This window comes from Vespula vulgaris, chromosome 2, assembly GCF_905475345.1.
Source record: "Vespula vulgaris chromosome 2, iyVesVulg1.1, whole genome shotgun sequence".
Classification (NCBI taxonomy): domain Eukaryota; kingdom Metazoa; phylum Arthropoda; class Insecta; order Hymenoptera; family Vespidae; genus Vespula; species Vespula vulgaris.
Window position 1 is genome coordinate 15,731,160 of NC_066587.1, and position 26,138 is coordinate 15,757,297.

At 30.3% G+C, this 26,138-nt stretch overlaps 5 protein-coding genes across 8 annotated transcripts; 3 read left to right on the forward strand and 2 right to left on the reverse strand.

The window, feature by feature from the left end:
- Nucleotides 1–93: 93 nt before the first annotated feature.
- LOC127061380 (peptidyl-prolyl cis-trans isomerase 5) lies at nt 94–1,319 on the reverse strand. The gene is made up of 4 exons (XM_050988177.1): nt 1,081–1,319; nt 784–991; nt 509–693; nt 94–428 (listed from the first exon to the last, which is right to left on the reverse strand). Exons 1-4 carry the CDS (start codon nt 1,297–1,299, stop codon nt 294–296), a joined length of 747 nt encoding a protein of 248 aa, XP_050844134.1. The 5' UTR covers nt 1,300–1,319; the 3' UTR covers nt 94–293.
- A 137-nt stretch (nt 1,320–1,456) lies between these two features.
- On the forward strand, nt 1,457–3,988 carry LOC127061375 (peptidyl-prolyl cis-trans isomerase FKBP8). Of its 2 annotated transcripts, none has more exons than XM_050988168.1 (5): nt 1,457–1,927; nt 2,259–2,572; nt 2,677–2,876; nt 2,961–3,265; nt 3,381–3,988. In XM_050988168.1, exons 2-5 carry the CDS (start codon nt 2,261–2,263, stop codon nt 3,680–3,682), a joined length of 1,119 nt encoding a protein of 372 aa, XP_050844125.1. In that variant the 5' UTR covers nt 1,457–1,927; nt 2,259–2,260; the 3' UTR covers nt 3,683–3,988. The 2 variants fall into 2 exon arrangements, with proteins under 2 accessions (XP_050844125.1, XP_050844126.1); XM_050988169.1 differs by having other exon boundaries at nt 1,457–1,819.
- A 351-nt stretch (nt 3,989–4,339) lies between these two features.
- On the forward strand, nt 4,340–8,384 carry LOC127061362 (CCR4-NOT transcription complex subunit 10). Of its 2 annotated transcripts, XM_050988132.1 has the most exons (12): nt 4,340–4,569; nt 4,657–5,095; nt 5,180–5,505; nt 5,600–5,706; nt 5,788–5,939; nt 6,008–6,207; nt 6,289–6,580; nt 6,658–7,005; nt 7,121–7,230; nt 7,351–7,429; nt 7,504–7,647; nt 7,727–8,383. In XM_050988132.1, exons 2-11 carry the CDS (start codon nt 4,687–4,689, stop codon nt 7,557–7,559), a joined length of 2,079 nt encoding a protein of 692 aa, XP_050844089.1. In that variant the 5' UTR covers nt 4,340–4,569; nt 4,657–4,686; the 3' UTR covers nt 7,560–7,647; nt 7,727–8,383. The 2 variants fall into 2 exon arrangements, with proteins under 2 accessions (XP_050844089.1, XP_050844090.1); XM_050988133.1 differs by lacking the exon at nt 4,340–4,569 and having other exon boundaries at nt 4,576–5,095; nt 7,727–8,384.
- A 231-nt stretch (nt 8,385–8,615) lies between these two features.
- On the forward strand, nt 8,616–15,733 carry LOC127061360 (protein MTSS 2-like). 2 transcript variants are annotated; one of them, XM_050988129.1, is made up of 13 exons: nt 8,616–9,191; nt 9,571–9,632; nt 9,833–9,906; nt 10,001–10,085; nt 10,180–10,271; nt 10,348–10,640; nt 10,724–11,023; nt 11,240–11,368; nt 11,494–11,650; nt 11,797–12,093; nt 12,164–12,303; nt 12,388–12,755; nt 12,832–15,733. In XM_050988129.1, the coding sequence occupies exons 1-13, from the start codon at nt 9,120–9,122 to the stop codon at nt 13,466–13,468; spliced, it is 2,706 nt and encodes a 901-aa protein (XP_050844086.1). In that variant the 5' UTR covers nt 8,616–9,119; the 3' UTR covers nt 13,469–15,733. The 2 variants fall into 2 exon arrangements, with proteins under 2 accessions (XP_050844086.1, XP_050844087.1); XM_050988130.1 differs by lacking the exon at nt 11,240–11,368.
- Nucleotides 15,734–15,811: 78 nt separating this feature from the next.
- Nucleotides 15,812–25,983, reverse strand: LOC127061351 (murinoglobulin-1-like). Its single transcript, XM_050988062.1, has 25 exons — nt 25,657–25,983; nt 25,287–25,456; nt 23,981–24,222; nt 23,785–23,901; nt 23,533–23,699; nt 23,138–23,246; nt 22,766–22,999; nt 22,385–22,627; nt 21,968–22,299; nt 21,521–21,879; nt 21,169–21,320; nt 20,920–21,043; nt 20,642–20,819; nt 20,333–20,561; nt 20,037–20,242; nt 19,601–19,950; nt 19,284–19,522; nt 18,976–19,221; nt 18,492–18,884; nt 18,113–18,347; nt 17,861–18,033; nt 17,302–17,758; nt 16,912–17,208; nt 16,567–16,791; nt 15,812–16,474 (listed from the first exon to the last, which is right to left on the reverse strand). Exons 1-25 carry the CDS (start codon nt 25,737–25,739, stop codon nt 16,269–16,271), a joined length of 5,766 nt encoding a protein of 1,921 aa, XP_050844019.1. The 5' UTR covers nt 25,740–25,983; the 3' UTR covers nt 15,812–16,268.
- Nucleotides 25,984–26,138: the final 155 nt, after the last annotated feature.

The following is a 26,138-nucleotide window of genomic DNA, read 5'->3' on the forward strand; positions in this document are numbered from 1 at the left end:
TGCATGTATGCATGTATGCATGTATGCATGTATGCATGTATGTATGTATGTATGTATGTATATCATCTATATGAGTGAGAAAATATAAAACAATTGTTTAAACAAATTACATTCATTTATTAGTCATACAAATGGAGGAGTATCTGTGTAAACATATACACATTTATAAAATTGTTTTATAATGGGAAGTAATATTTATGTATGAAATTATATATAATTGGAATATAGTACAGTGATCAAAATTACATTGTTAATAGCATAGACCCTTGCATATTTTGTACATAAATTGATATTTATTCAGTTGCATCATCTCTAGAAACTCCAAATGGTTCTGTTACTACTTCTGATCCACTGTTACTAATAACAACATCCTCTGTTGGTTTATCTCGACTATCGGTAGATACAGCTTCTATTTTTTTTACTATATCCTATATAAAAATATTAGACATATATTAAAATTGGTACAATTTATGCAATTAATATTACAGTTTTTTAGATCATCACATACCATTCCTTTGAGTATTTTCCCAAACACAACATGTCTGCCATCTAACCACGGAGTTTGTACAGTAGTAATGAAAAATTGAGAACCATTAGTATCTTTTCCAGCATTTGCCATTGATAACCATCCAGCACCATAATGCTTTAACTTGAAATTCTCATCAGCAAATCTGGCACCATAAATACTATGTCCTAACAAGATAATTAAATAATATATTAAAGTATTATTATAAAAATATGATTTATATATTTCTTTGACAAAGGAAACAAAATTTATTTAACCTCCAGTTCCATCTCCTTTTGTAAAATCGCCTCCTTGAATCATAAATTCTTTTATAACTCTATGAAATTTACTTCCTTTGTAGCCTTCTCCAACAGGTTTCTTAGAAAGTTCAACAAAGTTCTGTACTGTTTTTGGGACTGTATTTCCAAAAAGACCAATTTCAATTCTTCCAACATCTTTACCACCAATTTGGATGTCAAACCATACCTAAATATATTAGAAAATCGAATGAATAAAAAATTCTGCACGTATTATCATTATTGATATGATCATTACTTTATCATGAATCCACTTACCTTATCTGTTACTTTTGGTCCCTTTGCTGCCTTATCATCTGCATGAACAGCCAAGCCAAAAATTATAGCCACAAGGCTAAGAAGTAGAATTATCCTCATTGCAATTTGTGCGATATGTCGTCGACAATTTCGACTTATAGAACAAAGACGTTCGACGAACAACTGTCGTTCATAGATGACTAAATTATATGTAGTCAACGGTGAAGTTGAATGAACCATCAAGACTTGAAATGCGCACCACTGCGCACGCGCAGGTGCAAGTAATGTGGGTACATTTCATTGGTCTCTCCATTTAGTAATGCAATACAGTACGCTAAAAAACAGGTACCCCTGACTTTATCGATAGAATTCCTCTGATCAAAATATTATCGTTGTAATTAAAATAATTTTCATATTTTATAAATTTTAATTATGATTGTATAAAATATTAAAATTATTTAGAAAGAATATTAATTAAATAAGTTGAATAACAAAATATATGTTTGTAAATATATGTACGCATAAATGGATACAAGTTATAAAGAAAAAGAACAACTATTATTATAAATATATTTCGTTCGCTTATCTTTGCAATGATAATGAAGTTCTGTTTTTCACATCGTACGAAAAACAGCGACTAAAATTTTTAATCTGTTTGGCATTCTTCGTCTCTATCTTATGCGATCTTACATAATTGAAAGAAAGAAAAGTTCTTGATGAAAATTCGATTATCGATTTTACTACATCGCCTAATTTCAAGGTATAAACCCATTCTGCCGGTAGTCCACGTATTATACATTCAAATGTGAAAAACATACAAATATTTTAGAAAACTTTCATGAATGTTCATATCTTTTAAAATATTAAGGTATAAATAACGGTTATATTATTTTATTCTCTTGATTTAAAAAAATTATAATATATACTGATCATACTTCTTATATTTTATTATTGATTACATGAATTTGTATTTTTTTAATCAATTTTATTAATGTTATGTTTTTTAAGTTTATTGTTATATGAGTTATTTATTTCCATTCTCTTTTCTTAATGTAGTTTTTTTTTGTTAATAATAACCTTCGAATTTTCATGACTCATGTAACGTTGTGAGATCATGAATATGGAATAATTGAATGTATAAATGTGCTGAACATTTTGTTATATTACAATAAATGTGATTGTATAATTTTACTTTGTAGAGATGGATAACATAGAATTACAAAAAGGAAACACTCAGGCTGATTTTATTCGTGAAGATTTAAATTTTGATGTTGATCCAAAAGATCCATTAACTAAAGCAGCTTTATCTGATCGTCCTACAGATGAGTGGATTGATCTTCTTGGTAATGGACAATTGAAAAAAAAAGTTATAAGAGAAGGACTATATGGAAAAATACCTCCTAGTAGAACTGATTATTGTACATTGAACATTATTGGCAAACTTGAAGATGGTACGATTGTAGAAGAATATGAAAATATTACTATACAAATAGGTGATGTTGAAATTGTTCAGGTAATGTATCTTATTCTTATAATTAATTAAATTTTCTATTAAATATTTTTCATTATAAATGTAAAAAATTTTTTCATTATAAATGCTTTTTAATGTATATGTAGGGTTTAGATTTAGCAATTACGCTAATGAAAATAAATGAAATCGCAGAAGTGGAAGTTGCTTCGAGGTTTGCTTATGGTACTTTAGGAAAAGAACCTAATATTCCATCTAATGCTACTATTTGGTATACTGTTGAAGTAAAATCAATTGAATTCGAAGCAGATATAGACTCTCTTAGTATCAATCAAAGAAAAGAAATGGGGTAATTATTATTATTATGATTAGTTTGATCTTTAATCTTTATTGGAATAAAAAATTTTAACATATAACATTTATTACTATACAGAAATAAAAAACGAGAACGTGGTAATTGGTGGTTTGCACGAGATGAACCAACAAATGCTATTCAATGCTACAGAAGAGCTCTAGATTATTTGTTTCCTCCAAAGAATTATGGAAATTCTCCTTTTGATGAAACTGAAGAATCTATTACTGATACGGAATTGCAGTCTTTATTAGAAGATCGTATGAAAGTATTTAATAACTTAACTGCAGCACAAATAAAAACTCAAGCATATGATGCAGCATTAAAAAGTGTAGAAAATGTTTTAGCGTGTCAACCATTAAATATAAAAGCATTATTTAGAAAAGGTAATATTAATTACAACTTTATAAAAATAGTATCAGTTTACATTGAATTCAAGTTTAGATGTTACAATTTAAATGATTTCATGCATTAGTGAAAATATATTCTTTATATCCACAGGAAGAATCTTGCATCTTAAAGGAGAACATTCTTTAGCTTATACTACTTTACTTCAGGCTGCAAAGTTAGAACCAGAATCAAAAGCTATTCAACAAGAATTAGCAATTTTAAAAGAAAAAAATGTGAAAGATGCACAACATGAAAAAAATCTTTATCGTAAGATGCTTGGAACACATAAAATTAATAATACAACCATGAAAAAGAAAAATAAAAACGACACTTCCAATAAACTTGTTTGGAGTTTAATTGGTGGGGCTGCTGTTACTGTCGTAGGAGTACTGATTTATAGATTCACATCATGACGGAAACATTGTATTCAATCGAATCGCATTTAATAATATCTAAACCAACACTGTGAAATATAATGATGATACAAGATATGATATTTTGTTACATAAAAATATCTTTATAAACAGATTATTTGAAAATATTATATGACTTCTTTATGGTAGTAACTTAAGAAACTAGTGCTTCCTTGTAAGATTGTTGATAACATTACCATTAAAGCATGCATCATTTAATTATCCATAAAAGGTCTATTAATTTATGTAAAAATAAAAGACAGATAAAAGAATGATTTAATATGCAAAATTTATTAATTTATATAATACTTTCATTTACTGAAATCGTATTCCTATACTTGGATATTGTTGAAATATGATAAGTAAAGATATTTGCACACATATATATGTATGTAATTTGTGTACAATTATATGTTATATGCACAAATATTTTTTATATGTTCTTTTAATATTACCTTAATATATTTGATCCTTGATAAGTTTTATATTTATTTTACATTATGTTTAAATCAATAATCAATAATAATGTTAAATAAATTTATTATCAGTATATTATTATTAGATTATGTGTAATTATATTTTTATAACTGTTAAATCTACATTGTTACACCTTAAATTAAAAATTATGTTATTGAGTAGATATATTGTTCTTAAAAGTAATCATAATTTATATATCAATTTTTTAAAACATGTTTCCTGATTATTGTTTATTATATATTTAAAGATTATTAATAATATAGAAATAATAAATTATGTAGATATATTTGACCCCTTAAGTAACCTAAGTTATACGTCACTGTTCACACCTGGTAGTATCAATGACAAAGGGCAGTTATTACGTAGTGAAACGAATACAGACACAGTTAACCTATTTAGCAGAAATAAATGTTAGTAACAGAATGTATATTATGTTATTATAGAAAATACTGATTTTACTGTGATTGACGTTTTTTTAAATCATTTTTATGTTGTAGTAAAATTTTCGTACTTTTCATTATATTACGATGGCTGAAATATCTGAAGTGCAAAGTAAAGATATTGGACAAGCAGTAATAACAGAACAAGAACGTGAATTAGCCCAAAATGCATTATTCGAATTTCAAAAAGGTTCATATACATCTTGCTTAAATTATTTGAATAAATTGGAAACTCTTAGGCCAAAGGATCTCAAAGTAATGCACAATAAAGTTGTGGTAGAATATTATAAAAGTGATTTGAAAAAGACAGAATTGATGAGAAAAAGTTTGAATGCGATATGTGGACAAATGTCTACAACAGATTTGGGTGATGCTATAGACGATGTTGAAAAATGTGTAATGAGATATAATCAAGCAGTTTTGTTATACCATACAGGACATTATACTGCAGCATTACAAATAATGAATAGATTATTTGCTTATATAGAACCAATGGGTATATATAACAAAGTTATCTTAAGTACTATATAAATTGATTTACAAGGATGAAAATAACTCTAAATTTCTTTTAATGTTTTAGAAGAAAATTTAGCACATAAAGTTTGTTTACTTCTAATTGAATTACATATAATAACAGAGCAGCCTGATGCAGCATTGTCGTTAATAAATTATATTGAAAGTCAATTCATTTCAACGGATAATTCTAAGATTGCGTCAGTAGATAAAGAAGGTGTAATGAAAGTTGTAAAAGAACAGAAAGAACAGAAGAGAGATAGTAATGATACAGTTACAGATTTATTTAAAATGAAATTATTAAAATGCAAAGCTAGAATATACCTTTTAACACATCAATTAAAATTATGTAAGCGGGAATGGAAGACATTGGTTTCTTTAGGAACTCCAATAGTAAGATTATATATGTATCAAAATAATTATAATTATAATAATATATTTTTTCTTATTTTATTATATATAAAATATTTACTTAATATTTTTCAAGAATATATCAACATTATGTTTGAAAGCAAATTTGGAATATTTGAAAGGAAATTATAAAAAGGCTATTAAGTTATTAAATTCACTTACAACAGAAAATTTAGATTTCAAGTTAGTATTTTTATAATTTATCTCATATTTTAATTTCTATATATTGATGCTTTATATTAATATTAATATTTTCTCTTCTAGATCTTGTGGAAAATTTTCTGCAGTCTTATATTACAATAACATGGCATGTATACATCTTGCCATGGGTAAACCAAATTTAGCATGTTTTTATTTACAAAAGGCTTTACAAGAAAATAAAAATGCTGTAGAGAGTGTACAAATAAAAGATACTGGTAAATATAGCAATTTATATCACATTACATTTTTTTGATAAACGCAAATAATAAAATATCTGTTTAAGATCCTTTATCTTCACAATCATTGTACACACTTGGTGGAAATAAACATTATGAATTAATGTATAGTCTGGGTATATCATATTTACATGCTGGTCAAGCGTCAAAAGCTTTTGACTGTTTTACGGAGGCTGCACAAAGATTACATAATAGTCCTAAACTCTGGTTAAGGATGGCTGAATGTTGTATCTATTGTCATAAACCAGTACGTGTAATCGGCAAGTAATTTTTTATAAGCATATATATTTGAATGAAATTTAAAGTAAAAGCTTATCTTTCTTTTCAGACAAATGAAGTTGATTTTAATATACCTAAACGGCGTAAAGATTTAGTTCAGAAATTTATAGGTTCTGGAATGCATAGAAAGATAGTCTTAACATCATCACTTTCAAAAGATACAAAATATCATACAGAAGGTTTATCTTATGCCATGCCACAGCCTACTTTAGAATTTGCATTATTATGTTTGAAGAATGCTTTATTTTTATTACCTAACAATAGTGAATTGAATTTATCTATGACAACAATTACAAATCCTCAAACAGTTTCATTAGCATTGACACCTGGACATAATCTGAGTATAAATATTTTCAATATTTATTTATATATTCTAATATCAATGATCAAATTATATAAGTCATTCATCTATATCTAGATAGTCAGAACTCCACCTTGATATCTCAAGCAATGATGATAGAAGCATTGAATTTAAAGATCAATGTCTTGGCTGCAAGTGCATATGTATCTTTGTGTCTTGGAGATTATATTGTTGCATTAGAACATGCTAAAGCATTATTAAATCTCAGTAAAGTACCTGGAGCATATAGAATGCTTGGTAATTTGTATGCAGCTGAAAGTTTGATTTTCATGGATAAAATTAATGAAGCAATCGAATATTTAAAGCCAGAAAATATACAAGATTTAAATACTTTTCTTTCTATTCCCGAAATTCAGGATAAGGATAAAGAAAAAATTGAAGAAGTTGTTTTGAAACCTGTGAAAGGTAAAATATTTTCAAAATATCTTTATTTACACTTTGTAAGATATATTTATGATTTATAAAATAATGTGCTGATTATATCAGATTTTACACAGTAAATTATACTTCTATGTTACAGCATGGTATCCAACAACTGTTCCTACAGGTGTTGCAGTTCTTCGTTATAACTTAGCAGTTGCTTATGCTATACGTGGTGAACTTGATAAATCTGGTGAAACATTAAAACAGGTGAATAAAATAATTTATATCATATTGATTTATTTTGGACTATTTTGTGATATAGTTTATGGTAAGCTTGTCATATGAAATTTTATATATTAATTAATGAACTGATATTGAACATTATAGGTATGGTTATCAAAAGGTGCAGATTGTGATGTGCCTATACATGTAATAATGTTAGCATTGTATATAGAATTACAACTTGGTAAGAATTACATTTAATAGTTCCAACAATTTCATTAATAAATTCATTCTAATATATCTTTCTTTTAATTATAGGTCATGCAGATATTTCGAAATCGATAATAAAACAACACTGTCCTCAGTATCGTTAATCACTTTCTTATTTGTACTTTATATAATGTCATCTGTAATCATCCCTGTATTATGCGTATCAATATGTATATAGAAATGGAAAATATGGTAATGATGATCATTTTTTATATTTTTTATCATCCATATATTTGTGCCAATTGTATCATATTTTTATTATATGTTCCAGATTACATTTTATTGTACATATGCGATAATTGCAATTTTTGGATCTATGTTAAAGGATAAACAAAAAGAAAATAATCAAGATTCCAATTATTCAGATATATGTAGATGTGTATATACATGGGCATTTATATACAGTTATGTACTTTTGTAAAAATAATTCTCATACTAATATTTGGTTGAACGGATTTATTAGTTCAGCTTTCAACACACACTTCGGCTTTCTATTTAATGTAATTACAAAAATTTGTTGCACTTGGTGCAGTTAAAAGATGAATTTATTATAATTATATTTAAATCTGTATAAATCATGTGTTGAAATATACTTTTTTTAATGAAACTATAATAAAATGTAAACTCCTTCTTGAAAAATGTTTAAACGGATGTATATCGTACATATCATGTGTGTATATACATAAATGTATATGTGTGTTCGGTTGACTTCGAGAATAAGTTCAAAAGGGAGTGGAGTAAGGGAAGAGAAAGAGGAGGAAAAAATTGTAGCATGACACAAACCGAGTATACGTTCATAAGGTTGGCACATCCTAAAGTTGACGTCACAAAATATGATAAAGAGAGAAAGAGTGTATCGTTTATATATATGTATATATATATATATATAAAACTAATGTCATTAACTATATCAAATTAAACGAAGATTACACAAGACGTAGATCATACATTATAAAAAATTAGAGAACACGAGAATAAATGGATTGTAAAATAACAAGAAAATAAATATTATTTAACATAATTTATATATAAACAAGATTTGAATTTGGCGCTAATTTTGAAATGATTTCAATGCTGACGCTTGATTGGTTTGCTAATAAATATCCTGCATATCATCATACTGTTATATCGACGGCCATGAGCGCACAAATCAGAATGAAAACAGTATCGTACGCAGACGCGAGCCATACTTGATCCATTGAATCGACATACTTCTGTCGCGTTTGACTCGAACTCTTTCGTTGTGTTTATAGCGAATAATTGGGGGAAAAAGATTCAGGATTTCTGTGTATAATAATAATTTTAACGAAATTGAAGAAGAAACGGAAAAGAGGAGAGAGAAGATGAATGATTTAGAAGTGGAAGGTGGTTCATTCCTATTGTGGAAGGATTGATGTCAAAGCGTTCGTGGCACGTTCGAGACGGCCGAATAAGGTACAAGTGGATAAGGAAAGGGTATCCCTTGCACTCTCGATCCCGAAAAAAAAAACATCTTTTCTCTCTTACTCGATCATAATAATGAACGATATCATAGAAATGAAATTGAAAGGTAAACATTTATTGGATACTTATGTGGATGATAAAAAATAAATTTTTGAAGAATCGTAAGAAAACGGATACATCGCGTACTGCAGACGGTAGTATTTGAAGTTCTCTTTTAAAAGATGGATGCGACGATCGAGAGAGAGTGCAGCGCATTAGGCGGTCTCTTTCAGCAGATAATTACTGACATGAAGGTAAGAATTGTTTATTTATGTCAATGGACAGAACTTCTTTTGAAGGTACTTTATTATTCTTTTTTTTTCTTTCCCGCCTTGTTTTCGTTTATGCATTTCACGTAGCTATTATGTATCGTTTATATATACTCTCTTTATAAATTAGAGACGTTTCAAATATTTTCTTAACGTACGTATTAGTGTCATTTCTAATAATTTATTTGGATTTTTTTTTGTAGAGGTAAAATGAATTGTGTTTATAATAGAATAAGTAAACATTTCTTTTATTGTTTTTTTTTTCTTTTTAATATTGTTTTTCTTTTTAATTACTCGTTAAAAAAATGTTTAAATATTTCATTGGTGAATTTTAAATTCATCCCTTAAAAATAACTTTTTGCAGAATGGAACCCCACTTTGGGAAGATTTGATCTCAAAAGCTACAAAACTGCATTCATCCCTAAGGTAATGATATATCATCACTAAATCCAAATATTTTTGACCTATTTTTTAATCCAAATTAAGTCATAAAATAATTAATAAGATTAAGTAATATTATCACCAAATCTAAATATTTTTGATCTATTTTTAATCCAAATTAAATAATAAGATTAGTCACTTTTTAAAAGAATATAAATCTAGGATAAGTTTTCTTTAATTTTTAGAGCTGCCATCTTGGCATTATCAACATATCTAGAAGCTTTTCAAAAAATTGCAGATGTAGCAACCAATGCTAGAGGTAAGAATTTGAGAATTATTTATTATTGTAAATATTGAATGAGTATAGAAGCATGTAATTTTTTTCTTATTATTTCTTTTTTTTTATAATTAAGGTGCAACAAAAGAAATTGGAACTGCTTTGACAAGAATATGTTTAAGGCATAAAGCAGTTGAAAATCGTATGAAATCATTTACAAGGTAACATTAATAACATGTAATCATGTAGTAACTATACTTTCTTTCTATATGTGTTGTATATATACATATATATATTAAATATATTTTTAATCAGTGCTATTATGGATTACTTGGTAATGCCACTTCAAGAAAAAATAGAAGACTGGAAAAGATCTTTGATTAATTTAGATAAGGAACATGCCAAAGGTAAGATCTTGTATAAGATTCAAAAGAAAATTCAATAGATTATAGAACTTCCTGAATTCATAGAGAAAATTTTCAGAATATAAAAAAGCAAGAGCTGAATTAAAGAAAAGATCGACTGATACATTACGATTGCAAAAGAAAAAAGGCCGGAAGGGTCAAACTTCTCATATTCATGCTCAAATACAAGGGCAAATTCATGGAGTTGTTCAAAGTGATTCTGAGTTTAATAAAATGTTAGAATCTTCTGCTGCAGTCATTCAAGAAAAACGTTTAAGTTTGGAAGAGACTGAAAGAAAGGCAGTGCGTGCAGCTTTGCTTGAAGAACGTGGTAGATTCTGTCTACTAGCTAGATTTTTAAAACCAGTACTTGTGAGTAACATTACTATATTATTTGTATTTGTAATCATTTGTATTAGAAATGATATATGTGTATATTTATAAACAAAATAAAGGATGAGGAGATTGCAATGTTAATGGAATTGACACATCTTCAAGAAGTTTCTGATCAATTGCAAAGACATGCAGCTTCACCACATCATTTACCACCTGCATCTGAACAAGTGATAACAGATATAAAAGGCTGCGATGTTACACAATGGTCATTAGCAACTCCTCCTTCTAGCCCTTCTTTATCTTTAGGATCAAGAAAAAGCTCTATGTGTTCAATCAGTTCTTTAACAAGCAGTAGCAGTGGATCTTGTAAAAGTCATCCAAGTCCATCTGGACATCCATGGCACAGATCCCTTTCTCAGGTACATAGACATTGAATGAGATCTATGTGTTGAATTATAGTTTTTTTTTTATTGTTAAAGAATTTAGATTCTAGATAGTAAGTTATATATAGTGCATGATTATTTAGTGTCACTGCTAGTGCATTACTTTTGCACAATTAAGGTAGTTGCTCGTAGATTATGGCATGACGGCTACCTGCTTAGTGTATGTGGTAGTCGATGTTATACTCGTTGTAGTCCGTTGGTGCGAGGCCTTCCAGCATCAGCAGTATGGCAATGCTGCGTCATTTAACAAATGGCAGCTCCCGTGATTCTGGCTTCACTTCTCAAGATACGTTATATACACAACCTATTTCTGAACATCAGGTAAAGTTGTTCACAACTAGTGGCTTATTAGAATTGTTCACTGTTTATTTTTTAAAAGCTTGTTTGTTACAATAAATCATATATTTATTATTCTTACAACCTTTAAAGTTAATGTATTCTTATAGGTAGCAAATGTCTCTTCTCAATATAATCAAAGTACTGGATGTACTGTAACAAGACCTGTAACTACTTCAACTTGGCCTGATTTACAGGAAACTTCTACTACATATGATAGACAAAGTCAAAATACGATTAATGAAAGGCCTCATACAATCTCTTCTGGTAATAAATGATATTTTATATATATATATATATATATATATATATATATATATATGTATATAGTGGACTGTATTTATGACATAGATTTGTATTGTTATTATTATTATTATTATCATTATTATTACATCAATTAACCATTGCTTTAGCTTATGAAAAGGGGCATCAGAGACCTGCACTTAGTGTTTACACATTCCAAGCACCTGATCAAGAGGGAAATAATTGTTGTCACAGTCAGCCAGCTTCTCCAGTTTCTTCTTCCTCATCATGCTCTTCCTCTAATCAACAGTTATCGAGAATACAATTGCGTCGAAATAACGGAAATCGTCCACCCATACCTAATAGATGTTCTAGCCTAGAACGGCCATCTGCAACAGTAAAAACTGAACCACCTAGTAGTCCACGAGGAAAACCAAAATTACCGCTTCCAGCTCATTTAGCAAAAGGTTCTTATAATTTTATTTTATAGTAATACTTAATTATTTACATCGAATCAAATTTTATAATGTGATATAGAATTAGCCACACATCAACTTCAGCAACCAATGTATGTAAACATGCATGAATTGGCAAACTTGGCTGCCAGTCGTGCACAAGAAATGCAATTTCCGTTACCACCTCCTCCATCTTCAATGCCAGCATCAGGAAATGACAAGGTATATTTTTAAAGATTAAAGGTCTTATTTAAATTGTTTACGAATAGGATATGTATGATTTTATTTTATGTAAAATATATGTAGGTCGAAGGTACAGAAAAAGATGGAGGAAGCCAAACTTCGGAATCAAGCGTAGAGTCAAGTAGCGGATATGGAAGTCAAACTACTTTACCGCATTCCCATTCTACTCATAATCAGACTGAAAATACTTGGAATGTACCTGGAGCTGCATCGACTTTACTTTCGCGAAGAGGATCAATGCAGCAAGCTACTAGGCCACCTCCGCCGGCAAGACGTACATCTACTATTATTACAGCTACCTTCAGTAGTCTTGTAACTAATCCCAACGAAGAAAGCATAGAAAATATTTGTGATGATACCGAAAATCTTCCGCCACCGCCAGCATTCCTATTAGAAGGTTCTTCACCTGTAGCTAGCCCTACTCCTCAACGGTATGTATTCTCCATTTTACGTATAACTACGTATTATGATTGAAATATTCAAAGATATTTATGTCCCATATCACAGATCTATTTCCGTATCAGAAACAGTACGAACTTTGACAGAACTACGTCATACACCAGCTAGTCCTTCTCTCTTACGTAAAGCTGGTGGACAAGGACATGTTAATACTTCTAACGTAATGCAGCATAGTACAATTTTACAGACCGCTTGTACGTCTGTTGAACGTTCATCTACTACTACACGTTCCACTTCAAAAGAACGCGGAACGCATTTCACTCAGACACAAATATCTACTGCCGCTGTAAGCAATCAAGGGCAAGGCCCTGGAGGTGTAGGTCAAAGTTTCATGGCTGCACTCAATGCGAAACTTATTAATAGTACAAGTGGTAATAGCACTGGTAGCAGCAGTCCGAAACCAGCAAGAAAACATTCCACAGACCAACAAATGACCAAGAATTCTAAAACATCATCTGGTTTTCTTGAAACGTTAAATGCAAAATTAGCGCAACAACAACAGAGTCTTCAAGGAAACAATGTAACAAGTAGATCTGCCAGTGTGAGACGTATCATGGGTAATCGCGTACCTATTATGGATCCAGCTCAAGTAAGAGATTCTCTTATGGATCAGATTCGACGGGGCACTTCTTTACGAAAAACCAGTGGTCCCATTAACGATCGTTCTGCTCCCAAGATCTGTTGAATGCCGAGGAATGCTGTTTTGCGTAAGTTCCTCCGCTGTTTTATTACATACAGTGTTTATATAAGGCAATATATACAAATATCAAAACATCTTTATATTGTCGCATACACGTCAGAATATGACAATACCTTTACAAGTATATTTGCATTATTTATGTTATGAATACCAAAACTTTCATTTATTGCACGAGTTACATATTGTAACGATGGAGCAATTTTTTGACAGAGTTTATTGTAAGTTAAGAAGAAACATTATGTTAAATCTGCCTTGAAAGTATTTATATTTAGCGCGATATATAATAATAATAATAATAATAATAATAATAATAATAATAATAATAATAATAATATATATACACACACATTTATTTAATTTGAAATAGTAATTAAGGTAAATCGCTTCTCTAAGAAAATTGCAATGTCTGTAACTCTTGCAATAATTGAAATATGATGGAATTGTATAGGATTTTAGTTCATTATTATGAACTTTTGGAAGATTTATATTACATGCATTTTTTATAAAGCCGAAATCTTGCCGTACTACAGTGGGATCTCGATTATTCTTTAATTATATGATTCGTCGTATAAATCGAATCCGAGGTCTCGAATGTTTTCTCATAATAGAAGAGGATTTTCGTCTGAAACATTTGTCTTCCTCGTTTGTTCGTTATCCGCTATAAGCTTTAATTTATATACATCTTTATATACATATTTTCTTGGCGTTACTAATATATGGGTGTTAACGTGGATTTATCTATATAGTATAACGGATATAACTAAAACAATAAATTTGTTAAAAGAAAAACATAAATACGAAATACAGCTTCTTAAAGATGTCATGAGGCAAGATTGACGACGGACAGAAATGAGATCTTTGATAAGTCGAATTAGGACAGAAATTGACCCTAATTTGCTTTAAATCGTTCCATTCTAAGAATCGTTGTATTAGATTAATAAGAATGTTTCTTGGACTATATACAAGTAATATAGTTAATATATATAATAGGATCGATTTTACAATCGGTCAAATTTTTTGTGCTTTTTTACTGTACTAATTTAAGAAATGATTTTTTACGTTCTTGTATACTACAACGTGTATTTCATCTGTATCGTAAGTTCATTTTTCATATATCATAAATTTTTATAATCGGGATTCCACTTGGTTTCTTTGATATTAAGTAAATAATTTAATTGCTTAATTTCATAAAATATTTTATTTTTCTACCAAACGCACAGAGAGAAATAGATGTATTGCTATAATTTTTTTTTTCTTTTTTTCTTCCTCTTTTTTCTTTTTCTTTAGAATTTAATTTTTGGAGGTAGAGTATTCTAAAAATATATTGTTCGCCGTGTTAATACTGTCATTTGTAACGTAAGAAAGTAAAAGTGGTAGAAGTATTAATGATGCTTTTTTTTATAATGTTTAAAGAATAAATAGTTATCTGTGTAGAATTTATCAATGAATTGGCTAAGTCATTATAACTGTAATATGAAGAATATAAGGGTATTGTATTTTGATGCGTTGCAAAAATTAATATATAAAACAAAAAAAATGTTTTCACAATACTACGAATAATGTCTGCATATTTGAAAAAGCATATTTGATTTTTTTTATTTTTTTTTATTTTTTATTATTTTGTAATTTTTTTATTTTTTTATTTTCTTTTATTTTTTTAACGAGACAGTTTTATATCGTGTTTTCGTCTCACATAAAATATAAGCTGCTTGTAAAGTTATGCTCGCTTCCATGGATTGTTCCTATGGAGGTACGCATGTGAAATATTACTGCCAATTTAGAACATTGACACGTTCCTTTCATTCCTCAAGTTAGCGTCGATATTAGTCGATGTCGATAGTGGGCAATAATATATACATATTTATTTATTTAATAAATGCATTGTAAACTGTAAGATGATTATACAGCGAGAGCAAATAATAATACTTCTCCAGAGATTTCACGATACAGGGGTTTTTAATGCTGGTGTTAAAAATGAATGCAAGATAATGAGACATAATATTCTGAGAAACGATCAAGCGTTCTCCGCGATATTTTTGTTCTTCAACGAAATATATTCACTTTACCCAGCGTTAAACGCCAAACTATAATATCAAATGCTCTATTAATTAGTAGTTAATAACCGTTCATCCATTGTAACAAAATACTGTTTGATGTAGTAAAAAATTCGAAGGTGATTGTTAATTTGTAATAATTATTACAATAGTAAACTTACAAGAACAATAAATAAACTAAATCAGTATTCGATTATTTTCGCTTGACGTTTGAATTAGTCACGAACCTATTAAAAGAAATATTTATGGGTTGTTATGTAAATTCACTTTTGGATTTTTTTTTTATTTATTTATTTATTTTTTTTTTTTTATTTACAACTTACAGATTTCGTAGAAAATTATATAATATAGACAAATGACGATCACCAATTTTTGTATTAGTATTAAAAGTAAGATTCAACGTGATAAGTAAATGATTTCAAAATGAATTACCCTTTTTCTGCTAGAAAATATTGAAATTAAGAGTAACATATACGTACTATGTATTACTAATTATAATACCCTGTTTATATTTTTTACTTGTACATTTAAAAAATTTTCTTTTTTTCTAATTTTAATTTGTCATTAAATTTTTTGTACATTCTCTCCGAAGTTGAATAATCTCACGCATTAATTCAATATGAGCTTCTCTCTCAATGAAGTATTGCAATGAAAGTACGTTGCAATTTTCGATTGTTATTTATACATTGTGTGATATTTATTCTGTACTGATATGTATTCATGTACGTAGATCAACCACCCACTGGTCTATCATGATTACGTTCATTTTTATCTTTTTTAGAACAATGTAATCTAGCTTCTACTAATCTTTGAGGTACACCACCGGTGGACGACAAACCATATATAGACATAGAATTATTTAAAATCTGTTTCCCGTGTTCTTTTAATGTTGCAAAGTCGTCGCCTTTAGAACGTAACAATAATCCAAGACTTCCAGCTGTAACATATATTTTTGCCATCAAAATATATCACAATTTCTAAATTAATTAATTACATTATGACATTGAAATGTCATATTGATGTACTTACGATTATCCAATGGTGGACAAGAACATCTTGGATTCAAAATAAGTTCGACGGTAGAACGAAGTCGTTTTACATCACGCATTGCATTAAGATCTAATAATAGTCTTGCTTTTCGTAAACGCCTAATTGCCACTTTTACAACGCTACTTGCCGAACAATAGATATCATTAAAGTTGTCTGGTAATTCTTTACTGCATATTGGGCAAGATCGGTTTAGATAGGTTGAATCTAACATTTTAATAATATTATAAAAGTAGTCAATATTTCCGTTTATATATATATATATATATATATATATATATATATATATATATATATACATATATGTATATATATGTATGTATGTACCTGAGGAATTTAATTGGACATCCATCTTATGATCCCTTTGTATAGGTGTAGTAGATTCAACAATATCAATCTTGCCATTTGTTTTGTAGTCGATTTCATCGGATGATGAATTTTCATTAAGATTAGTTATACTTGGTCTCACATAAACAAGCACTGGACCTTCGATTCCTTCCGGTGTTTCGAGATCATGATCAACGGAAACAAAGGACGGATTGTCAAAAATTTCTTCGACCATAGGAGTTGAGTTAATTTCTAGATCATCTGGTATTTGACCACTTCCAGTATCCACCTGTGAAGCTGACAAAATAAAATGAAAGTCGTGTCACTCGATGTGAATTTCTTTTTCTTTTTATTTTTTCTTTTTATTTTACGATTACTAATTTTACTCACTGATTGGAATATCGGTTGAATTATTATTTACATTTGAATTCTTTCCCACTAAATCTGCTTTGTTTGTAGTTATTTTTTGATCAGAATTTTCCATTAATGTTCCATCCGGAATATTTAATTTTGCTTTGACAATTCTCCCATCATCAGTCTTATTTTTTTCATTATGTTTTTTTAAGGCGACCGTATCGTGTTCTTTTTCAACGGAATCTATTGGCTTTACCAATAATAGATTTTTCAATTCCATTGTATTACGATTAGTTACCTTATTGTTCATATTTCCACTTTCTTTTCCAAAATTTTTCGATGATTTTTCTAAAGTTTTATCATGTTCCACGTTCGTATGTTTACTATATTGTAAAAACGCTAAAGTACCCTCTGTTTCAACAGGCATTGGGTTTGGTATCTCAGTCTCTTCGTTTATATCAGCGCTACTACATGTTTGCGCGAAATTATAACTCTGAAATATTGGAATATACAACATTATTTATAATTTCTATGTAATTTCTTTTTTAATTTTATATCGTAAATTCTATTCTACTAGGTAATATATAGTGCGTACACTGGATATCATTAATTCTTGCTGATAGTAATCGTACAGCTTCACGTTTGCAGGTTCGAGTCTGTCGACTATATTCTCCCTTATAACATTAAAAGATATACATGTTTTTTGTCCTATTAATCTATCGAAATATATAGTGACGATATCACGGTCATCCTCGATACGTTTTACTTCTATAATGTAAATATTTGCATGATCATGTCTATAAGTATCTCTATATTGAAAAAATAAGAATCAAGGATGTTAATTTACTTGTACTTGGAACTTCTAACAACGAATGCAAGCTCGATCGATCTGGAACGTATCCGCTAATCATTCCGATCTCAAGTAATGCCATGTTGCTTTCTTCGTCTGCCATTTTATATCGAGCACAGACTGTAATTCTTTGCATCGAGCATTCATCCACAAAAATATCCGAGGTAGCAGATACTGAAAGATCAAATGCTTCAGAGCCAGTCACTTTAGCAACGTTATATATCAAATTGTTCTGAAATATAAAGAAGAATGTTATCTCTAATCGAATCAATGATTATTCTTATCAATTGTTTAATAATCAATGTAAAAAAACTATACACAAAACTGATAACTACCATTAGAAATAAAATATATCTATATCATTTATCTCTCTTACCTGCACCAAAACACACCCTTCTCCTTCAGCAAAAATTTCTATTATTGTCGGCAAAGTAGGTAATTGGATCTGAATGAGAACCACTCGATTGTCATTATTCATTCTGTAAACATGATCGACTTCACTGGCGGTAACGAGAACCGATAAATCCGTGGAATTTGTAGCCATAGCTAAAGCATATTTTGTAAGTGCTTCCAAGCCAAGAACAGTGTCTTGTGTAGACGTAAAACCGCCTTCTGCATTTCGTTGTTTGGACATCCAGCGAACTGCTTTTAAAGCATCTACCATATTTTCTTCTCCACCTAATTTAACGAGAGAGAGAACAGCATAAGCTGTCATTTCGATGCTTAATCCCACTGATGGTTTTGTTTTGTCTTCCCACCAAAGTAGATCCTACATCATCGAAATAATAACATTTCTATGTGTTGTGTGATAGTTATTATTATATATACTGTATATAATGTTTTATATTATATTTTCATACGTTGTTACGAGTTGCACGATTCATCAATGATGCCATACTTCCATTTGCTTTGGGATGCTCTAATAAGGCTAAAGCATATGTCGATAAAGCGGCTGTATAGGGACTGTCGTAGACATCTGTCAGAGCCTCTAGACAGTAAAGAGCATTATTGATGAGCGAAGCTGTTAAAAGAACACCAGATTCAAGGAGCGATATAAGAATATAGGCTGTCAATGCTGCTGAGCTGTCGTCTTCTTGCAAACCTCCCTACGATCGAATACATATACATATAATTGAACGAATATACCTAATTAGATCCATTCTTGTACCTTCATATGTTTGTGGAAAACACTGCCTATTATAGGGAAACATCCATTTTCTAATTGTTTGCTCATAATCCACTTTACGGATATCTTCAAATCACGTTCATCGATATAAATCAAACTGCGAGCTTGGGCAAAGGATTTCACTATGAAAGCAGTTAGCCATATTGAACTTTGCGAAGTATCAGGGCCAAATGCTGAATAAGAACCATCGGGATGCCTATAATTTAGTTCACGCTGGTATCCTATATTAATGAATTTTATTTAATATGGAATATAGAAAAGCTAAGTTCTCTTATTTTTGTCGTGTAAAAGTAAAATACCCTTTTCCATGTTTTTAATAGCTTTTGCTCGAAGCTCTGGATTGTCCATCCCGTTAGCATCCAAGTAACCGATTACGTGAATATTCGGCACAAAGAGAACCATATTTTGTTCGCCACATCCCATTGGAAGTTTAACGAGTTTGTCTAAGTTTTCTAATACTGGTCCTAAAACATCTCCTGTCAACGTCACATGGGCTTTCGCACTGTCAGGTATCAAATCTTTTGGTAAATCCAAATTCCAAACTATTCTTGAATCGTCACTAAAATCTTTCGGACAAATAAACGCTGACTTAGTGATTTCGACTGGGAAACCTTCTGGTAACACAAGAATTGGTTTCACGATGGTATCGCTATAGAATTATTAATGAAAATACATTACTTTAATTAACCAACCAAAAATTATATTTCAATGAGATTTAGAAAATTTTTAATATACCGAGTGTATACTAATGTGTCTGGACCACATGGATCGGGATAGTTAGCATCTATCGCTGCGGATACGGTAATGTTAATATCTCCGAGAACTCGTGGTCTTAAAATATATTCATGAACGACACTGTCTATTGGTTTTACACAGAACGAAGAGACAGGATTAGACAAATGTAGATCTAAGCCTGTTGCATCTTCCAATTGAATCTTTACCTTTAGAAAAATGTTATTTTTCTCCATTAGTCTTAAGTACATTATCATATGTATATAATAAATTCAATTTTCTAATCAACTGATACTTACTGGTAAACTATGTTGCATATAATTGAAAAGTGAAACCTTCATACGTAACATTTCACCGCGTTTGACACTGTAAGGTAAACTATAATCAAGAAAGAAGGGCTGGAAAGTAGTGATAGTAGTCGGTGGAGCAATTCCAAGACCCTGAACTGGTGAAATGCAAACTGTATGTCCAACCCAATCAGTAATCGTATGCGGAAGAGTTCGTTCTATCGTTAATTTTCCTTCTTTTCTGTAGGTAACAATTAAATACACATAATCGTTTGATATAACACCATGATCATTTCTCAAAATATTCGTTTAAATTTATACCCAGTTGGCACTAATTCCCACAACCATGTTTCTGGAAAATATGATCTAAGAGTAGTAACAAGATCAGGTGATTGATCTACGTATGCTAATTCCGCACCCATGTCTGCTGTTGCAACTGGGAAATTAAGCAATGGATAAGCCATAGGCATTGTTTTCATATCACTTTTAAACATTAAACCTGTCAACATAAATAATATATATGAAGAAATTTTTCACTTATTTATATCAACAGTTTTACATTGTTGTAATAAAAAATTTAATCATATCAGATAAATTACCAGATTCTTCATCAGCTTTACTAAGAGTATACAATCTAACATCAGCTTGTCTTAAGTTGAAGAAAAGTTTTGGACATGGCTTAGTTTCTATAATTAAATCGCTCATTACGATCGTCCCAAAATCCTAGAACAAGTATGAAATTATGATAAAAGTAATCATTGTTTCTTTTTTTTGTGTGTTTTTTTTTTTATAATATTATCTCTTCTTTTTTGCCAAATATATATAATCCTTTTAAATCGAAAACTTACATTAAAAGCCTGTGCAGCATCTACATAACTAACATCATCTGATACAACGGTATCAATGGAACGTCTTCTATTTCTTTTTAAATTCCAAAATGGTACTTCTATGGCGGGGAAAGGCAAATGATCGACTTCTTTGCTTTCTTGTTCTGGCTGCACTGTTGCGGCAAATAATCAAAATTCATTTTTAATGATACAACAAAATTGGCTACGAAAAAATGGCTCTAACTGGATTGGGATTCGAGATCTCCGTATTTCATGTGCGACACTGCCATCATTAAGCTGCTTAAGAACTCAGAGTTTCCATTCTTTCATAGCCTTTTTAAGGTGAACATACATAATATCTTAAATGTAATACTTTTGCAATGAGTCCAGGTCCAAGCAGGCCTTTCTGGTTCGGGATGGAATCTTTTGAGTTGATTAAAAGTTTGAATAGGATCTAATAAGTTTGATTTTGATCCAGCAAGGAAAACTGTTGATTTATCGACAGCGGAAATTCCACAGAGAGACCAAGGCGCAGCTTCTACGTGATATTGTGTCGTTGTACCAGGACTTTGAGCGTCTATATGCCATGCCGTTTTAACTTTATTTTCGAAACAATGACCAACTTCGATGGTGTAACTTGTTGCTACGGTTTCACCGTCCGATCTGACATAATATAAAAGTAATTCCGAAACCGGTGCCATACTTGGCGTAATTTTTACGCTCAAAGGAAACCTGATAAAAAGCGAAAAATTTATTTATACGTTATTTCTTTATCTTTTTTTAAACATTGTATCAAATATATGATCATATATAATCTCACCGGTGTACAATAGTGTTTTGATCCGTTTTATTTGTAGCTGATTCTACAGCACCTAACAAGTTACGAAAATCTGAATAATTTAAAACTGTATCACGTGTAGGTCTGTGTTTGACATGACCATATATTAAAAGATCTCCTTTTGAATTAATAGAATAATGGAAAGAAATTGATTCGTTATTGTTATTAGTAACGGGTACTGTATACATAACATTGAACGAATACTTTTCACCACAAACGATTGGCTGATATCCTCGAGCAACAGCCAAATAGCTATCGGATGGCGAATACCAAGGAAATACATCGATATACGCTGAAGGTTGATCCATAAAAATCTAAGAATGTTATATATATCAATTATATTATAAATTTTTAACGCATTATATCTTTATGTGAACATAAAAAAAGATATTTATTTACCCTCCAACGTTTATCCGGAGAATAATATTTTGTAGGATAATCAACACCAGTTGCTATGAAGCTCAGTAGAATGATATGTTTGTGTGGCGGTGGTACCACAAAATCAACGAAACCATCTCCCGAGGATATAAAATGACGACATTCCACTGCCGATCGTAGCCATTCATCTTTTCCACGGACTCTCAAGCAGAGCTGAATCTTTTCATTTGCAGCAGGAACATCGTCTTGACGAAGAACACGCAACTGTAATATAATGTGAATTTAAATTAATACGGGATATGATATGAATTATAAATATAATACATTTGCATATATTCAAAAATAATAATAATAATTGATTAATTAATTAATTAAATGTCTTATAGATATCTTCTTTGTCACCTTTCCGTGATAAGGTAAACCCAATTTAAAATATTTAGGCGTGTACGGTATAAATTCCAATTTAAGCGCTTGATGTACAACTACAGTTCGGCTGATAGTGGTTTCTACAATACCAGTTCCAGCCTCCGTGAAGTTCGCTATCAAAGCGATATTATTTGGTGCTACTTTCCAATTAGCTAATCCAAGAACCGCACTGGAAAGTGCAAATTCGGTACAACCATCTGGCGAATCGAGCTGTAAAAAATAAATTTTTTATTGTAGAAGATTTAATTGTAAAGTAAATCTTTATAAGTATTTATGTTATTTTGTTTACGTATTTATATCATAAATAATATGGATTGAAATATCTTATTAACAAATAATCTTACATACTTCAGTTTCGTAATGTATTTCAGGTAAATTTAACTTTCGCTTCCAGCTTGGAGTTTGTGGAGTCAATTTTAAGAACAAAGTACCTTTTACTGGTTTCCCATAGCTATACCTATTGTGAATATAATCATATAATTAAAAGTATTATTCATTTAGGATAATCTACACAAAGTTATCCGCGAATTATGCTTATCTAAATAATATTTAAAATTACATTCCAAAAGTTATTGTAATTTAAACTTTCATAATTTTTAGGACAAACAGTGTTAATATTGTTAATAAGCTTGTGGGTAACTCTTCGTAATAAAGTCAATGAATCGCCAATCATATTGGTATACAAGATAATAAATGAACTGTTATTTCGCGATAACTAATTCTAGTAAAAATCTTAAAATTACTTTGCACAGATATTCCACGTAACGTTTTCTGCATCTGCAAGTATATATCCTGATGATATTATTTTTACTTGGAATTTCGGCAAAACGTATTTCTTCACTTCAAATACCGTTGTATGAAAGAGTTGTGGTTGCGATTTCTTTTTTTCAACTTTTATTCTCCATGTACCCTATATATAAAATATATCGAAATTAATACATATTTATATATAATTGTAAAAGTATATTGAGAATTAAATTATAATATAATCTTACCGGACTTGCTTCGGATGTTAAAGAAAATTTCAATTGTAGCATCCCGTTTACCGTAGTCATATTTGTCCATTGCGCTACTCTTATCTCTGACGGATTTTCAATCCATATTTTTGGAATCTATATGAAACCAAAAATGATTTTTTATCATTTCATAAAAATAAAATAAAAGTTATGTAACTGTTAATTCAGGACTTACTCGTTTCTTCCAAGGCTTCAGATCGTGCTTAAGCATTAGAATTCTGATATTCACATCTTGTCCTGGTTTATAGACTGGCTTATCAGTTTCAAGGAACGTTATTGTAGAATCGTGTTCGATATAAACTTCTTTCTCCGAATCTACAGAATAATCGGGATGTTTGTCGAACTTCATTTTCAATTGAAGTCTCCCACTGGAATATTTCGTTGATGGTACCATTAACTCCAAGCATGTTTCCACGCCTATTTCATAAATTGATCATTAACGGACAATCAATGTGTTAAGTTATAAGTTGTTGGATTTTGATAGAAGTGTCCTAAATTATTCAAATAACAATTCTCTTGATACTAACGCACGTTTAAAGAACCCCATCATCAATATAGATATTACTTGTTCGACGAATCGCTATAAAGACTGATGATTCAACCGAGCGCGATAATCCAATTAATTATTATTTCTGCAATTACGTTTGCACGAGACAATATACGAGGAAGATAATCACTTGAATAAATTGAGTAAGTTAATCGAGAGACGATGTAAACGCAGGATACGATTGTTTAGATTTTTCTATTAATATCATTCCCAGACGTACGATCGGATCTATATTTGGCTCTATTTTATCGATCATTTGAATTAGCTCTGATAACATTCGAAACCCCAATGCTGATATTCTCCGTATATTTTGCGCGATAACAATGCCGATGGGTTTCCCATGTGATCTAACGATTGATTATTTCCCCTCCAACAAGGGACTTAGCCAATTCAGCTCCCTCGCAGGAAGCGACGACAATTTCAATTTACAATTTGTTTAAAGAGCCTTACGTGACATATAGAAAGATAGAGGTAATTGAAGAGGGGAGAAAAGACGTGTATGTGTGTGTGTTTGTGTTTGTGTTTGTGAGAAAAATAGAGAGAGAGAGAGAAATAGTGAGAGAAAAATAGAGAGAACGAAAAACAAGAAAGAGATTTAATGCAAATATTAACCATATAAAAAATGAGTCAGGTTTTTTAGGTGTAATTGATAACTTTCGATATAAATATGATCTCAAAAAATAATATAAATATATATATATATAATGTAAAGTAACATTCGAAAAGGTCAATTGTTGAGGTCGATCTGTGGTCAATGATAAAGAACATACTCGTATATACACGTTATTATGAATGAAACGTTTATAATAAAAAAAATAAAAAGAGAAGTAACTACAAATATGATTTTTCCCAAATAGAAAATTATGTATCTTGAATCATAACATGGATGAAATTTTGTTTTCTTTTTAAACGTGCTTGTAATCATTATACTTGCCAGACTTTATGGTAGTGCTAGTGCTTGCTAATATTTCTTCTTCTGGAGCAGAAGTTGGGGACAACAGTTCCAGAAGTATATGCGCTGGTGGTTCTAAATTGTGCAGAGATAAACATCCGCTTTCGGTCTCCCCCGCTAAAAATCTTTTTGGTGCCGTGAACACATATCCTCTGTAAAAAATACAAAGAAATAAAACAAAAAAATTAGTTTACGTTACGTTAATAATATTTCTTCGCTTTTTCTTTTACATTATTTAATTGTTAGATCCGATAATAAAAAATTTGATTATCCCGATATTAAGATGAGAAATTACATCGCGTGTCTCATTTAATTAAAAAAAAATATTAATAAAACAATATTCGATATTTACCGATTAACGATGTTGCTACTTTGACAGAGATAGATCGATGTCAGTAGATAGATGAGTGAAACGGATATAAGAGATTTCAACATCGTAATTAACAATGATTTTTCCACTTCTTGTTTACACTGTTCACACTCAGTGAGACGATTATTTATATTTTTTGAGTAATATTACGATCGAAGATATTCGCGATCTAAGAATGTATTACTATTGACGAGGCCAACCAACGAACGAACGTCGTCGGCGAACGTTAACGTACTGAGGTTCGACTGAAAGCACGAATATTCGTTTTAGCTCTTCTTATTAACCCTTCTGAACTAAAACGGGGAGGCTTAGGAGCGTTCGACCGATGTTGATTAGCACTCACGCCGCTCTCCCTACAGCTCGACGACGTTTTACAGTTTCTTTTTCTGTCTCCTTTCAGAAGGACTTTTGCTCTTTCGACTCTGAACTCGTTCGTTCCTTGCCCCTACCTTATGCATTCTGAA

Bases quoted from the DNA above. Each gene is read 5' to 3' on its own strand.
- LOC127061380 (XM_050988177.1), bottom strand. From the start codon at position 1,299: ATGGTTCATTCAACTTCACCGTTGACTACATATAATTTAGTCATCTAT. The intron at 694-783 runs GTTAAATAAATT...TTATCTTGTTAG, and splicing joins AAAAGGAGATGGAACTGGAG to GACATAGTATTTATGGTGCC. The intron at 429-508 runs GTATGTGATGAT...ATTTTTATATAG, and splicing joins GGAAAATACTCAAAGGAATG to GATATAGTAAAAAAAATAGA.
- LOC127061375 (XM_050988168.1), top strand. From the start codon at position 2,261: ATGGATAACATAGAATTACAAAAAGGAAACACTCAGGCTGATTTTATT. The intron at 2,573-2,676 runs GTAATGTATCTT...ATGTATATGTAG, and splicing joins GTGATGTTGAAATTGTTCAG to GGTTTAGATTTAGCAATTAC. The intron at 3,266-3,380 runs GTAATATTAATT...TTATATCCACAG, and splicing joins AAAAGCATTATTTAGAAAAG to GAAGAATCTTGCATCTTAAA.
- LOC127061362 (XM_050988132.1), top strand. From the start codon at position 4,687: ATGGCTGAAATATCTGAAGTGCAAAGTAAAGATATTGGACAAGCAGTA. The intron at 5,707-5,787 runs GTTAGTATTTTT...TTTCTCTTCTAG, and splicing joins ACAGAAAATTTAGATTTCAA to ATCTTGTGGAAAATTTTCTG. The intron at 6,208-6,288 runs GTACGTGTAATC...CTTTCTTTTCAG, and splicing joins GTATCTATTGTCATAAACCA to ACAAATGAAGTTGATTTTAA.
- LOC127061360 (XM_050988129.1), top strand. From the start codon at position 9,120: ATGGATGCGACGATCGAGAGAGAGTGCAGCGCATTAGGCGGTCTCTTT. The intron at 9,192-9,570 runs GTAAGAATTGTT...AACTTTTTGCAG, and splicing joins AGATAATTACTGACATGAAG to AATGGAACCCCACTTTGGGA. The intron at 9,907-10,000 runs GTAAGAATTTGA...TTTATAATTAAG, and splicing joins TGTAGCAACCAATGCTAGAG to GTGCAACAAAAGAAATTGGA.
- LOC127061351 (XM_050988062.1), bottom strand. From the start codon at position 25,739: ATGTTGAAATCTCTTATATCCGTTTCACTCATCTATCTACTGACATCG. The intron at 20,243-20,332 runs GTAAGTATCAGT...ATTTTTCTAAAG, and splicing joins ATATGCAACATAGTTTACCA to GTAAAGATTCAATTGGAAGA. The intron at 19,523-19,600 runs GTATTTTACTTT...TCATTAATATAG, and splicing joins TATTAAAAACATGGAAAAGG to GATACCAGCGTGAACTAAAT.